This window comes from Rhipicephalus microplus, chromosome 5 (assembly GCF_043290135.1).
Source record: "Rhipicephalus microplus isolate Deutch F79 chromosome 5, USDA_Rmic, whole genome shotgun sequence".
Taxonomy (NCBI): Eukaryota; Metazoa; Arthropoda; class Arachnida; order Ixodida; family Ixodidae; genus Rhipicephalus; species Rhipicephalus microplus.
In genome coordinates this window covers 70,409,333-70,424,739 of record NC_134704.1, presented here as the reverse complement: position 1 = coordinate 70,424,739, position 15,407 = coordinate 70,409,333, and the positions used below count along the sequence as shown (strand labels likewise).

The 15,407-nt window shown below is 48.0% G+C and overlaps 1 protein-coding gene across 1 annotated transcript in view; it reads right to left on the bottom strand.

Annotated features, from left to right (window-relative positions):
* The window catches only part of LOC142817828 (uncharacterized), a 222,058-nt gene extending 207,624 nt beyond the window's left edge, over positions 1-14,434 (bottom strand). Inside the window, exon 1 of the mRNA XM_075895655.1 lies at positions 13,836-14,434. Coding sequence (XP_075751770.1) covers positions 13,836-13,899 — 64 coding nt within the window. The 5' untranslated portion in view covers positions 13,900-14,434. The remainder of the gene's footprint in view (positions 1-13,835) is intronic.
* Between the last annotated feature and the right edge of the window lie 973 nt (positions 14,435-15,407).

Below are 15,407 nucleotides of genomic sequence, written 5' to 3'. Positions count from 1 at the left end.
AGGCATTCCGCGTACGTTTAACTGACAAGCATTTGACGACGAAGCGTCGTCGACACAGAAAACCCCGCTCATCCACAGAACGTAAGGCACGGCGCGACCATGCGACACGCGCGGCGCAGATCTCCGCGCCGTCCTCGTCCGTCCAGGAATGCGCCCGATACCTCAAGTCCGAGCCAAATCCGTTTCCTTCTCTCACAGCTAGCTGCCCGAGCGAAGCGCTATCGTGTACGTGTTATTTTGCTCGCGAACCACGCATCTTCTTCAGATCGAAGGCCGCCGCTGCTGAGAGAGACGCCGGGGGATGACCGCTGGCGACCTCGAAGGTCTCCGCGACGCCGTGTGTCCCTGCCGGGCAGCGCTCTCTTCTCTCGCCCTGGTCTTCCGACGGCACAGCTGGCGCGCGCATTGCGTCCCTGCGTTCGACTCGGCGTGGCTTTCGGGGCACGCGTGCGAGTGGTCGTGACGGTCTGCTTACGCGCTTGGCGACACGACACCTGTCTCAGTTGTCCAGCATTGGGAACAGAGTGTTACGGAGTGCAGGTGATACGGTGACAATTGCGCGAGGAGGAATTACACAATTGGACTAGAGAACAAGGAAAAGTAATGTTTTCGTTTCGAAAAAGGAGCGGTGGTGCTATCTTATACAGCGGGTATTTATAAACGCAGACACCCTCTTCCATAGACAAGACAATGAAGCGGGAACACGTTCACGTAAAAGCGAACCGTGACGACCCCTCGGTGATCTCTTCGAAAAGTTGGGCGGCCCGGAACTATTATCAAGGCGAGAGCCCTAAAAATACCCATAAAGCGTGATAAGCTGGTAATTGACCGTCCACGTCAACCACCGTCCCAACGCGTCGGCGACAACCCGAGAAATTGAAAAAATCATTATCGCTAGGTCGTCATTATGACGTGATAGATAACCAATGTTAGTGACGCCATTCTGGTGCCATTATGACGTCACCTAACATGACGCCACGTGATGACGTCATCAAATTACATCATCGCTTGGTCAAAGGTTGGCCGATCGCGGAGGCCATGCAAAACCATGTTAGGCTCAGAAGAAGGTTTTCGCGAGGGAGGCGAGAGAGGACCGAATCATCAAATAAAAAAAAATGCAATCGTTTTCGCCTTCGAGTCGTCTCAAATGAAAGTACAAAGGACTCTGTGAGTCTTTCAAGTGGGCGGTGCCACCTTACATTCTTCGTTGCGGCGGACTTACCTGCCAAGTTTAGGGGTCGTTCTGATGTCTCGTTACAATTCACAAAGTAATCCAGCCACCTCTCCATTCAGCTTCGCTTTATCCTTTCCAACATGCCTGAACTGTAGTTTCGCCGAATTACACCAGCGCTGATGCTATTGAACCTATTCGTCTAAACTCCTCAGGTAATTGGATAGATGTTGCGTAATAGCGACGCAATGATTCAGCGAATCGCAACAGCACGTGTCGGCTGTCCCCGACATGAATGGTCTGAAGCGCGCCGCGGCCTATTCTGTCTTCTTGAACGATCCATTAGTTGCGCAAACACACTTTAGAAGAACAAACTACGCACACTTAGGAAAGCGTTCTGGCGCACTCACGTCGGCATTGGATGAGCGTGAAACAGGCTTACGTTGCAGCCGCTCTCTTCAAGATAGCATGTCAACGTTTTATACAGCACTCGGCGCAAGAGTGCCGCTTTTGTTTGCTTCAATGAACCCCAATACGTTGCAAGACCTGTATCGCAGGTTTGGAGTTGAAATCTGTAATTACAGTGTGATCGAGCGCAAACAATGCGACACCGGAAGGAGAGCCCTCGTAGGTGCATCGTTAGGCTAAAGATAGCCTCAGCCACGTTTCTCTGCCGTACTCTCATTGTTTTGAAATTCCGTTGTGCGCAAACTGCGAGCCATTTGTTGGCCCACAGACAAGGTGGGCGTGTTGAAGTGATGGCTCTCTGCACACCTCACGCCCACGAGGTTCAAAAGGATTAGATCTTGAGCACAGTACCTCTTGAGGTTTGTGCGATGTCCGTTTTGAATATTGCTTACGGCCTCCAGACGCCCGAGAAACAGCGTAAAATAGAGAGATGTACCCTTCAACTTTTGTTCATTTCTATACATCCGCAGATACTCTGCATACTTTGAGAGAGAGAAGAGGAAAAAGAGAGGCGGGGAGGTCAACCAAATGCTCTTCAAGCGCTTCACAATATACTTCTTCCCCAACGTCCTATATCGCGTCAACGTGGAGGTTGAAGTACTAACTCTTCCCACCTTATCTCCCTTTTACACCTGTCAGGAGCAACGGAAAGTGGTCCGGCGGAATGGTGCTGCCTCTGCTCTTCTTTCCTTATGCAGATGTGCGAAAAAAAGTAATACTGGATTCGTCACAGTTGGCTACCCAAAATGCCTGAAATTTGTTGCTCAGTCAACGAGAGAAAACAAAAAAGGAGATATAAAAATACTATGAAGCTCACGCGCAAACTTACACACACACACACACACACACACACACACACACACACACACACACACACACACACACACACACACACACACACACACACACACACACACACACACACAAACACACACAAACACGCTCGCAAAAACACGCTCGCATGCGTGCGTACAAAGCATTTTCCTACGTGCAGAAGCACAAAGAGCACCGCAAACATACAGAACTGCGAACTGTCGCACAGCAGCTTAAGTGTACGTACAAGTACTTCATCGTATACTTATACTTATACAAATATTTAACAGCGTAATTTGTCAAACAGCTTTGCCAGCATGGCGGGTCTTCGACCTTTTATGGAACGAATCCCAACTCGAACTCTGCTGTGTATTCGTTCCCGCAGTGAAGCAATAAGTAAACAAAACCAATAACAAAGAAACTGTATACGTAGAGGTCAAGAAGAAATAAAAAAAACAAGCGTTTTTTTAAACGTGCGTTCGTAAAGGTTAAACAGCTCGTCCGAGTCAACGGTTCACCGTAAGTCAAGCGCGAAGGACGAGCTGAACACTTAACGCGAGCGCGGCGGTCTAGCAATACCCGCCGTCAAAGCGCACGCTCCACGGTGGACTTATCCACACGCACACGCCATACTTCATGCCCTTACACTAGCGCGTCCTTTACGCAGAAACCAAGGAGCACCATCCCGCCGTCGCGTGGTGCGTAGAGTGAATCGGAAGCCAGGAACGGGAAGGGGGGGCGAATGAGAGCGTCCCTCCATAGCGGTCACTTTTCTCGCCGCAGAAGAAGAACCATGTTATGGGGCCGCGTTCATCGTCTTATCCGTCCGGCGGCCGCTTCCTTTTCACTCGTCCGACGGGTTTTCTTCGTTATTCAACGGGAGGACGACCGCGGTCCCTGCCTGCATCGCCGGCGGGCGCTGCGCGTGCTTGCTTGCTTTGCGATGCGGCCAAGTGATTTCGCTCCGGCTTGCGCAAAAGGGACTTCCTCGCGTCGCCATCCGTAGGGTGCTGCCCCGTAAACCACCAGAATCTACGTGCACTCACAATACATGCGGCTACTGCGAGTGCATACCGTGTACACTCGTACGCAAGCCGCCATGTTCTTTAATGTCAAATATGAAATTATAGGGCTTTCACGGACGTTCAGACACTCACATAGGAGTGTGCGCGAGGAAGGCGGGGAGAAGGCGCTGTCCTCCCCCACCTCCCGTAGTCACCAATGAGGAAGGGAGTGCAAAATCTGCCACATACACTGACTTAATAGAGGGGGAACTGCGATCGGCATTGCCTCCCCCCCCCCTCTAGGGAACCCTGGGCACACGCCCATGGACATACTGATCAAGAACAACTGACCCGCTGATTGGTATAACACGTACATGGTGCAGCTGGGGCAGCAACAATGAATGAGTTACCCGCTGTTGCCCCACTAAACGTGACGATGCGGGTTCAACTCCCAGCCGCGTTTCGATTAAGGCATAATACAAAAAACACGTCAGTCTGCTTGGGTTTTAATGCGCGTTAAGGAACTCCTCGCGGCCTGAATTCCATCAGAAGTATGGCACATGCGGCTTGTCTCCTAAACATACGATGATTTCGATACGCAGTACTTCAGAAACTTACGATTATAAATAGCTACAAAAAGTATAATAAATGTGAGTGAACATCCGGTTTTCGGAGCTTTCTTTGTTCGTGCAATCATTTGCGATTGTATTAGTAGTAACTATTAGTAAACGGCGTCTATTATGAATGAAGAAAGATATAGAAAGATAATGTTATTGGTAGCGCTTTTCACATATATACTTCTGCACACCCGGTTTGCCTTCGTCATCTGAGCTGCGAATAGTCGAATGGCTGCTGGTCTGCAACCTAGGCTGACTTATGTGCGAGTCAATGTGGTACACCGCGGCGGTCGTGTAATCTGCGGTTGGCCATGTGATTTACTCCGGTAACGTGATAGGTGGTTAGCGGCATTCGCTGCTTAGCGCGTATCGACGCGTCAGATTGGCCGAAGTGGTATAGTCTCGGTGCGCATGCAATCATATGCGCGCAGCCGTTTTCACACGCAGACCCGCACGGTGCAAGGGCGCCGGGCATGCGCAGTTACACTGAGGCAGCTGTGCGCATCCTGCTCACGCGGTCGTCTAGGGAGACGTGAGCTCGCTTTAAGAAACAATTGCTTGCATGGCCATTGCGGCATTAATGAAGTAACAGTGACTCAAAACGATGGTGTGGTACATTCTGAGGAAAGCTTTCAAACCTGATCTTTTACTTTGGACCTATATATCACGCAAGGTGTGATAACGGCGTCAACCCCACATAGCTTGTTGCTGATTACACACGCAAATCTGGATGGATGGGTGAATGGATGGATGGATGGATGGATGGATGGATATGTAGGGTTTAGCGTCCCAAACCACCATATGATTATGAGAGACGCCGTAGTGGAGGGCTCCGGAAATTTCGACCACCTGGGGTTCTTTAACGTGCACCTGAATCTGAGCACACGGGCCTACAACATTTCCGCCTCCATCGAAAATGCAGCCGCCGCAGCCGGGATTCGAACCCGCGACCTGCGGGTCAGCAGTCGAGTACCTTAGCCACTAGAACACCACGACGGGGCCACAAGCAAATCTGAAGAATCCGGCTAAGTAGTACATGATGAGCGTACGTTTATGTGCCCTTTTCGCTCATCTCCTATTTATCATAGGGTTCCTCAAAAGGTGCGTTCCGCGCATCGAGGAACCCTAATTTATTCTGTCTTGCGCCCACCAATGTGAGAATGTGGTCCCGGCACTCGGCTGCTGACCCAAACGACGCGGGCTCGATTCCCGTCGCGGCGATCGCATTTCAATAGGGAAAAATGCTATAGGAGGAGGAGGAGGAACAGGAGGAGGAGGAAAGAAATAAGTGGAAGGACAGGAGGCTCGCATACTGTGCGATGAGGGCTCACGTCAAGGAACTCTAGACAGTCGAAATTTCCGGAGCCCTCCAATATGGTGTGCCTCACGATTAGGTTCCTGCACGTAAAACCCCACATATTATTACCATTACCTTGGCTTGCGTGAGCTGGCTCCATTTTACGCCTGCAGATTTCCCTATTTTATCACGCCATTCAGCTGACCGTATACGGCGTACTGCGTTATACGATCGGTTGTTTATCCATCACATCACGTGACCTATCGAGGTCCGCTTCTAACAGCGGAGCTGTTTAAACTGCTCAGAAGCGGCCCCGTAGCGTCCTCAAAAAGACAGGCTGCCATGAGCCACAGGAACTAGGCAAGCGCCACTACCGAGCACAGCATTTGAAAGGGAAAGCGAAGGCATCTGAGGGAGGGAGCGAAGAAGGGTGGTGGGGAAGGAGGTCGTAGCTTGCGGGAACTCTACTTGTAAGGTAAACAATAATTGTTGAGGCTTAATGGTTCCAAAGTGCGATATGATTACGAGAGACGAAGAAGTGGAAAGCATCTATGAAGGGGAAGTCTATATAGGAGTGGTTACGTGACTGAACTCACTCCCCCCTCCCCCCCTGCAATAGACCTGTGAAGGGTGTTTTGAATTGTATGGAATGCATAACCAGTTTCGCTGATTTGTTTTTGTTGTTGTCGTTTTTTGTGTACGCCTTTATCGCAGGAGTTTACTATACCTTAATATATAGCCCTTATTATGGCTTAATTTCACACTCGCTTATAATTTAACAGATATCAGCCTCACCATATGATACGGAGAACTATTAGCGTCGCCCGCTTACAAACTGATGCCCAGCAATTGATAACAGAGGGGGCGCTCCATCAGTTCATCTCTATTTCAAGAAATTTTCTGTCGCATTTACCGATAGCCCGCGAGCGGGATTCGCCGTATGCCGATACGCATTTCTACCGCCCTATACATTCCCGGTGATGCCTGCAACAAGCTAAATGAATTGCCAATATTCCGCGAGACATTTATACCCCTCGCGCAACAAAAAAAAAAGAAAAACAACGCGACGCTAGCTGTGTGGTCAGCCAGCCAGGCAGCCACCATGCTGCGAGAACTATTTGGGCCACCCTGCTCGCAAACTGTAACGACCCCTCAGATTTGCCCGCAAAACGATCATAACGGACAGCTTTGTCACCCTATAGCCTGCTCACATTCCATCTTGAAAATGCTGTGCTCATACGAGCGTCTTAGCCCCTGTACACGCATGTATTTCTTGTACTAGTGTCGTGTTACCCACCCTCCTCTCCCCCTCCGTCTTTTTTGTAGCTATATTGGTTCGTGTACCCTTGTGTTATAGATACATGCTTCATCTTCGCATATATACTTTTGGTTATGAGTCCACGGGGTTCTGCGTAAGACACCGTATCGTTTTCTGAAGGTTCTCAACACCACGACCGCACTCCACGGCTTTCGGCGAGGCTGTTCGCAGTGGGTGGCCGCCGATGCCGCACTACGCTAATGCTATTTTCCGTTGTTATTTCTATCTTATTTTAAGCATCACGGTGACAAAGAAAAATGTGACACATCCGGCAGATTTACGGGGGTCCGGTTTCTCAGTCAGTGGTTTTTCAACATCGGTCAACGGCTGTGACAGCCAGGGGACAACACGCGGGTCAAGCATTCTGCCGTGGACACCGGTTTTTAGGCGCGCAGTTCCCATTAATCGATACCTGCAATCACTGTACGCTGCGGCATGCCGTCAGTGACCTATCGATTTGAACTGCGTCTCCACTCATACGTACTCTTTAAAACACTTTCTGTATAGTTCGTGTTGACATCCTAAAGACAACTAAGAAATTTTATTACTCGCTCAATTTTGTATGAATGTGCCCCACAGCAGCACGGGCGGAGGGAATTTATAAAAGTAACATGACGGTATACGAACGCGGAAGATTCTATGGAGGAATAATTAGGGGTAGCCGACAATCTAGCTTATATTAGGGACTAAAAAAAAAAAGAGGAGCAGCAGCGCACTAGCGCTGCTAAGACTGCATGAGGAATCTGTGGAGCTGGTGAGCTTGCTCTCTTTATTCCTTCTCGTCAACCTTAATTCCCTTTCCCACGCCTTTGCTCAACTGTAGTGGTGGTGGTAGTGGTCAGAAGATGAAAAAGGCACGTAATTTCTGCAGCCCGGTCGGGAGCACGGTGCAGTACCTAATACATATATATAGCAATGCTCATGCTACGCTTTACTCTCTTCCATTCTCATTTTCTTCCTCCTCACAACTACTTGCCTTCGCTTCTCTCTTGTACTATAATATGCATAGCTATTCTACCCTTTCTCTCCCATTCAATTGCTGTCTTTATTTCTCAATCACTCTTTTCTCCGTGTTCTATCTTCTTTCCATTTCCATCTATCTTTTTGTCGTTCTTGGGTCCGGAGCAATGCAATCGTATGGTTCCGATAAATTCTTGTTTTGCTAGCGTGCCTCGGCAGCCCCGTGGTTACAACGCTCGCTTCAGGTCCGACGGCACGAGGGTTTGATTGCCACCTCGCCAAAAAACTCTAACTACACCTACTTTTTCTCTTCCCGACTTCTCATCTCTCTACCTTTCCTTCCTCCCCTCCACCTCGCCGAGTGCAGTTACCACTTAAGCCTCCCGGCTCCATGCCTAAGCAATCTTACTAGGTTTTACTCTCTCCCACCGCATGCTACAACCCCCCCCCCCCCCAATCTCCTTTGCTCTTTCACTCTAATGTCGTCGCTTTCCCTCGCAACTGCTGTGCTCGGTAGTGGCGCTTGCCTAGTTTTTGTGGCTCATGCCAGCCTGTCTTCGAAGCCGCCCCTCCAGTTTATTTGCGCTCCCAGCTATAATTGATTGCACAGTTTCCCGAACAGCATCATATTGGTCACACGACGACGAATAAACCAACTTTGCTTGCTCAGAAAAATAAAAAAAAGTACGAAAAAACGTACGAGAAGTGCAGCGACACGCCGGCTGTCGCCGATTGCTAAATCACGGCGACGCGAACGAAGCCCTCGAAATTATCGTGCTCACCATATCGCATCATTTATTACCCGTGCGCTCAGCCTACCCTTGCGGCGCAATTTCGCGCGTGCGACAAGCGACGAATTGCCGCCCAACGCCACCACTAATAACGGGTCCTAGCAAGAAGCGCTCCGCCGTTGGCCTGGAACGAGACGTCACCTCTCCGAGATTTAATCTCTAGTTTGTATACCCTCGTATACAGGCGACATGGAAACTTCGGCGTGTTCGGTGATGCGTGATGGAAGACAAGCAAAGGAACAAAGTAACATGAACGAACGTCTTCCCAGAGCCACATAGCACGTACGTACGCGCATTTTCAGAACAAGGTCGCGGTCATGGTCTGCAGGGAGGAGCAGCTACCACCCCAACCCTGTTCAAGCTGCAACAAAAGATCAGGAAAAAGAGGCGTCGTTTGCAATACGCTGTAACCTGGTGGAGATGTATGTTGTATTGTCCGCTGCGCGCCTGCGGGCAATGACTGTGTCGATTGTTTGTCGAAACATCGGCGTTCTCGTTCGGCCGCGTATTGGTGGCTTGCGAGTTTGACAACCTTGTCTCCGAGCGGATCGGACGAAAAACACTTTTCCCCGAAAATTTACCGAGCAATCAGCAGAATAAATGAAAGGGGGAAATGTCAGCTGTCAAGAGCGCCCATGCAAAACAGAATGCGTTTTTGTTTTCATTTGTTTTGTTTCCGCACTGCAGGAATAAAAATAGCAACATGTTGACACTTGACTAGGTGGCACAGCACTGCAAGCCGTATACTAAAATGGGCAGTGAAGGATGTGGGAGTTCTTTTTCTGTTTTTTTTTAAACTTTCATTATCTCTTCTCTTTATAGACATTTCACCGTAGCAAAGGGAAAATGTGTACTTTTTAATTAATGCCACGGCCCTCTGCTTTAATAATTCATTTACCTGGTCAAGTTAGAGATATATAATTTAATCTGTAATAGTAGCGAGCACACACTACAGACTACACAGAACGACAGAGAACAACCACTCGACTTGCCCCGCCGTGGTGGTCTAGTGGCTAAGGTACTCTACTGCTGACCCGCAGGTCGCGGGATCAATCCGATGGAGGCGGAAATGTAGGCACGCGTGTGCTCAGATTTGGGTGCACGTTAAAGAACCCTAAGTGGTCGAAATTTCCGGAGCCCTCCGCTACGGCGTCTCTCATAATCATATCGTGGTTTTGGGACGTCAAACCCCACATATCAATCATCAACCACTCGACTTCAACACAGTTGAAGTTTAGCAGTCGACTTCCGTCGTTCTGTGTGCTGTGGAGTGCATAGGCTATTTATTGAGGGTTCCGATGCATACAAACCTAAGCAGGTAGTTCGCTAGAAACGAGTGGATTGCGAACAGACACGCAGAATGCATTTAATTCCAACTCTACCTTAAATATTCAGCCAAATCTCGCACCATCACGCTATATAAGACTGCAAATGCACGTACAGATTCGGAAAGAAATCAACGATAAAACAGGGAAACAGACGAAATAGCTTCAAAATAAGCCGATTCGAACGAGTCACAGAAAGAGAGGGAATGCATCGCGCGGGAAAGCGCCGCACGTATACGACACTCGTAGGAAGCAACGGTTAAAGAAGCGAAATCAGGCGAGCTAATGCCCGACTCGAAGCGCTTCCTGGTGTACGCGCAGTCTTTTGTTTCGCGCACACCTCCAACTTTCGCTTCACGGTCAACGCGAGGACACCTTGCTTCATCTTTCGGCTCTTTATTTTGTTTACTTCTTCCAGTGTACAGCACGCCCGTTCGAGATTCTATTTTCACCACGAACACTTTGTCAGCGAGAAACGCGAACACACGGACCGTCGAAGGAGAAGGTGGGTACCCTCGCATAGACATGCAAATGGCGCCGTGATTTGTGTGCCCCGGGACAGCGTACGTGTTCGCGCAGTGCGGGCGTCTTAAATGAGCGACGAAAAGCCAACCGGCGTGGCAGCCACGCTGTTTGTCAAAAGGAAGAATGAGAGAGAAAGGGTAACACGTGCCCACACAGAGAAACTACAATAAATGACACTGCGAGACGGAGAACGGCAAACGAAACGTTTGGCGGACCTCGAGAGAAACCTGTTGTGTTTGCCAGATTGGATCCTCAGTTAAGATATACCACGATGCCGCCCGCGCTCTCGTGGAAAAAGCCCAGACGTTGAGACCTTGCCTATTTTTCCTCCTCATTCTTAAATCTTCTGACCGCGCCCTCGGGTGTTCTTTTTTTATATAGGTGTAAAAGCTACCGTGATTCGGAGATCTATCAGAAAGGCCGTGATCCGGAAAGCTTGTGGCAGCCTAAGGTTGCCTGGCGAACAAGTATATATAACGCCGCTGTAATGCAGTACTTGTCAGGTCGGCCAATCGTTCGATTATTATTCGACGATTGCTGCGGTGTGGTCGCTTTAGTTTGAGATGTTGAGATATCAGCATGCATATATCTTTCGTTACGTCATATAATTAATCACGCTTGTCTTCAGTGTGTGTTTCCAAATAAGAAAGTTTTATAGCTCTATTGCAGCGCCAATAAATAAAGCGAACTTTCCATACCCTAATCGTAAACAAAATTAAGTTAAAATTTAAGTTCCAAAGGCGAATGATACATTAAAGAATGCGGGTCTGCACGGAAGCTGACAAGATAGCGTAAAGGCTGGAGTCAAGAGCCTAATAAAATACGCAAATATAACATTTATTAGCAGCTGTACAGCTTTTTGTATTTATGTATAAAAAGTATGTGCAAGTAGGCTTTGTTATAGCCGGCCATCTCAAATTCATGATGGTATATACATGATGAACATACAAGATAAAAAAATTAGGAATAAAAGAAGAACAAAATAATCAGAAGCACTATATGTATAATGACACCAAGAAAACTAGAGCGCGAACATTGATTGTACAGTTTTGTGTACTGTGTTAGCTGTGACACACATGCGACGAACGTAAGGTCCTCCAAAGGTCACAGGTTTGATCCCTTCCAGCGGCACGTTGTTTTTTCGCCCGCTTTATTATCTTCACATTTACGTCACAATTAATAAAGTACACTTAAAACTGCACAATTAGCGTTCGCTGTGCATTCCATGATTTCTTCTGCGGACTTTATTACGGTTGCGTCAAACAATGAAATGAACTGCGAAGAAGTTCAAAAGACGTTTGTAAACAGCAGCATCTCAGCACGGTTTACTTCTCGGCGTTTATCTTCAAGGACGTTCTTGTCACTAGTACAACATGGTATTAAATGCGAAACATTTCTTAGCAAACTTCGGTGACATTGAGCGTATCTGTTTACCTATCTATCTATCTATCTCTCTATCTAGCCGCCTACGACATTTAGCTCTCCTGGCCGTTTCAACAACGGTATCGACACCATCCAAAATTGGTATGGCATAACATGAATGTATGAGAAGCATAAGTGATTAGTAATAACATGAAAATCATCACATGTACGTCATGATTTACACTTCACGGCCTTGCTGCTCTTGCTGCGATTTCGTTCACATAACATATTGCAAAACTCGAATCGTATGACATCACTGCGTGGCGAACATAAGTGAAAGAGCCTAACGCGCAAACATGATATTTATGACATTCGTGTCATGTAAGGCATGACTACATGCTACGCTCTTAGCGTGCTCGCGGCCGTTTTGCTAGTTTCACGTATACCAAATTTTGTATCATGACACTTGAATAAATGATGAAGGCATATGCCACGTAAAAACATGATAATAATGACATGAAAGTAAAGTACAGATTATTTTACATCCGCCTCGTAACGTTGTGCTGATTTGAAAGTGACATATCAACCTTTCTCATTCGTGCTACGCATATCACCGATTCCCACTGTACGTGGGACCTGCCAACTTTTTTTTTTATTCCCGATGTTGCTATTTTTTTTTTGTCGGAACTACCGCAGCTTTGGCGCTGATATTGCGCAGGTATCGGTCGTGCTCAGCATGGCCCATCGGCACAAACAAGATAGTAAAGCCAACGCAGCGCACTCGATCACACCGGTAGAAAGGCACAGCCGGGCGATAGTATATCTACACGAAAAAAAAAAAAAAAACGCTTTGAGCAACAAGTCCGGGCGTTTGTCGGGAAAAGAGTTGTACCCACGTGAACCGGTTACTCGAAGAGAATAGAGCGATTTTCACGAGGGCCCGATCTGCCGCTAGGGATTACAGTGATCGAGCAGCGTGGAAGAGCAATGCAAACGTTCAAGCCTGTTAAGTGTAAGCGCAATCTCGTGGCCTGAGACACACTTACCTGTTAAGTTTATCCTGTGTATGCGTGTCAGGGCACAAAAGTGTAGTATAGTCGAGAGTTCGACGGAATGCCGTCTGGTCAGGTAAAGGCATTGTTGAAAAAACAGGTCACTGACCAATGTCAAACAAAACAATTATGTTTGACATTGGTCAGTGACCTGTTTTTTCAACAAAAGTGTAGTATTTATACCTTAGATCGCAGCTACACGCTCTCTAGAAGCTGTCTTGCTTCCCGCGCTAAACAAATGCGACCTTTGGTAATTAAAATGCCGCTCTGGTAATACTATCAAAGTGGAGATCTACGCGCTTTGCATGGCATTAACTGTAAATAGAACTTTGCTCACGGCTCTCTGAATACTTTGCTCTGTATGCAAACGTTGACCCGTTTGATTTCTGCGGTGCATGTGTTCAAACTATACACGTTATTTCGCGGTTCGCGACTTCCGTGATCACTTCCCGGGTACTTTCTATTCACCTTTGCTGAACCAGATAAACGAAGCATATGTTTATTTAAGGATGGTTAGAATTTTCTCTCTCTCTCTCTCTCTCTTGTCACGCAGAACTTCATGCACTGTCGAAAGACGCACGTTTCTTTAGAAGCAAGAAACACGGCCGTGCTCCTATAGCAGACGTGAGCTGACAGGTCGCACTTTGAAAATTTCAAGCTTGTTTTCGTAAGTGTAGAGTATGACTATTCATACTAGAATAGGTATGATATAATTTTTCTGCGTTTATCAATTGCCGGTTTACAATGCTGTCCACAAAAACGGGTACTCTATGCAAAAAAAATCAAAAGGAAAATGCATTGGCATTTTATTCGTATTGCAAAACCCTGCAGAAATTATGAGTCGGTAATACGCCCCCCATACACACGCTAAAAACATAATACTGGGAAGTGTATAATATGACGTTATTCGGCACTTTTAGCCACCTTATAACCGGTTTATTATCTTCAGTAATGTGTTACTATACGAGCTAATTATAGGTATAACTGTTTTCCAACATCGCACATCTTTTTTTACGTGAACGTCTATAGGTGCCTGCGCTCGACGGGGATATGAGACGGTAGTTTCGCAGAGAGGTCAGCACACGTTAAAAAAAATGCGCATGAGCATCGGACTACAAACTTAGATACTCACAGCTCAGAAGACAGCAGAACGCCAAGGCGCAGCCAGTGATCGACATCGTCGCCACTCCAGTCATCGTTTTCACAGCGTTGCTGACAGTCGAAACAAAAAAAAAAAACTCTTTGGCGTCCTTCTTGCAAGAACGGTATATAAAAACACACCGACTAACGTGATCGGTAGAACGCGCACCGAGACAACGACGTCGCAGAAGAGACCAAAATTGACGCCTTTCACGGAGGAGATGGAGTCACTTTTTGCACTTCGAGCGCACACCACACCGAAGTTAATCCTCAGTTTCGCCGGCACCGACACACACAAAACACAAGCGCACGAGCGAAGACCGACGGGGCGCCGATGAGGCGGCGTAACGTCGGGAACGGGACGGGCTCAGTCACGCCTTGCAGCGGAAGACGCTGCTGCGTCGGTGGATGGGATGCTCTCGGAGCACGCGGAGCAAGCGGAGTCGACGGATGGAGAAGGCAGGAGTGGGGCGCGCGCGCGAGCGCGGGATGGAGTGAACGGCGTCAGCTCAGCTGCATCGGACGGGGCGAGTGCACAACTTTCTGTTTCGCCGCGGCGATTTCTATCCGGGCGTCACGTTGGAGCGGCCTACTTTCGCTCGCCCGCCGCTCTCGTCGCCATCGGACGCTGCAGTCCGCCGTTTTGAGAGAGGAGGACGAACACGCTCCTTCACCTTTTATCTCGGATGTCCTCACCCTCGCGCCGCACTACTGCCGTTACTCGACTGCGTCGGCCGCTGTGCTGAGTGAGCGCTTGGCGCGAGTGCGAAGCAGCGGTCGTACGCGAACGGCGCGGAACCAAGCAGAGCGGAAGCTGGCAGTGCGACGTGAATGTGACTCTCTGCGGCGCGATGCAGCGATTTCAGTCGCGCATCGGAAGCGATCCCATCTTTCATTCGCTGCTCGCGTGGCTTCTCCAAGATGAGCGGGTGATATCGCTCATCGAAGCAGTGTGAACAGGCCCGCGTAATAGACACCAGTGGCGCCATCTCGTTCGCTAAGCGATTTCATTTGATTGTCGTAAAGAGATAAATTTAATCAGTTACTGCAGAGGAGAATTAATTTGCGTAATTATCCTTTGCATCACAAGAGCGTCATTGTTTTCATAAATTGGAGGCCTGTTATCTGAATAGGCCGCCTGTTTTCTTGGACTATTTCATATGGACTGAAAAAGGTTTATTAGTGGTATCCGGTGATCCAGGCACGAAACTTGGACGCTGTTGTGCGAGAAAAAAAGTGGTGTTTTTGTTTAAAAAGTTATGAGGTGATTTTCCTCTATGACAAAGATAGGCAGGACCTTCTGATATTACCAGCCCGATAGAGTTAAGCAGCTCGTTTCACTGAAATTCCGGTGTCGGCATCTTTGTTTATGCACAAAAAATCTGCGTTTTCCGTGACTAAAAATCGAGAGAGCTGCGAATAAAATAAATAAGAAAATTATGTGGCTCCAGTGAGAATGAAACCGAGGCTTTCTGCGTGGCAAGGACGTGTTCCACCACAGATCCAAATCATTTTTTTTTTTTTGACATGGTGTTTATTAGAAGTGCACTGACTGCATATACAG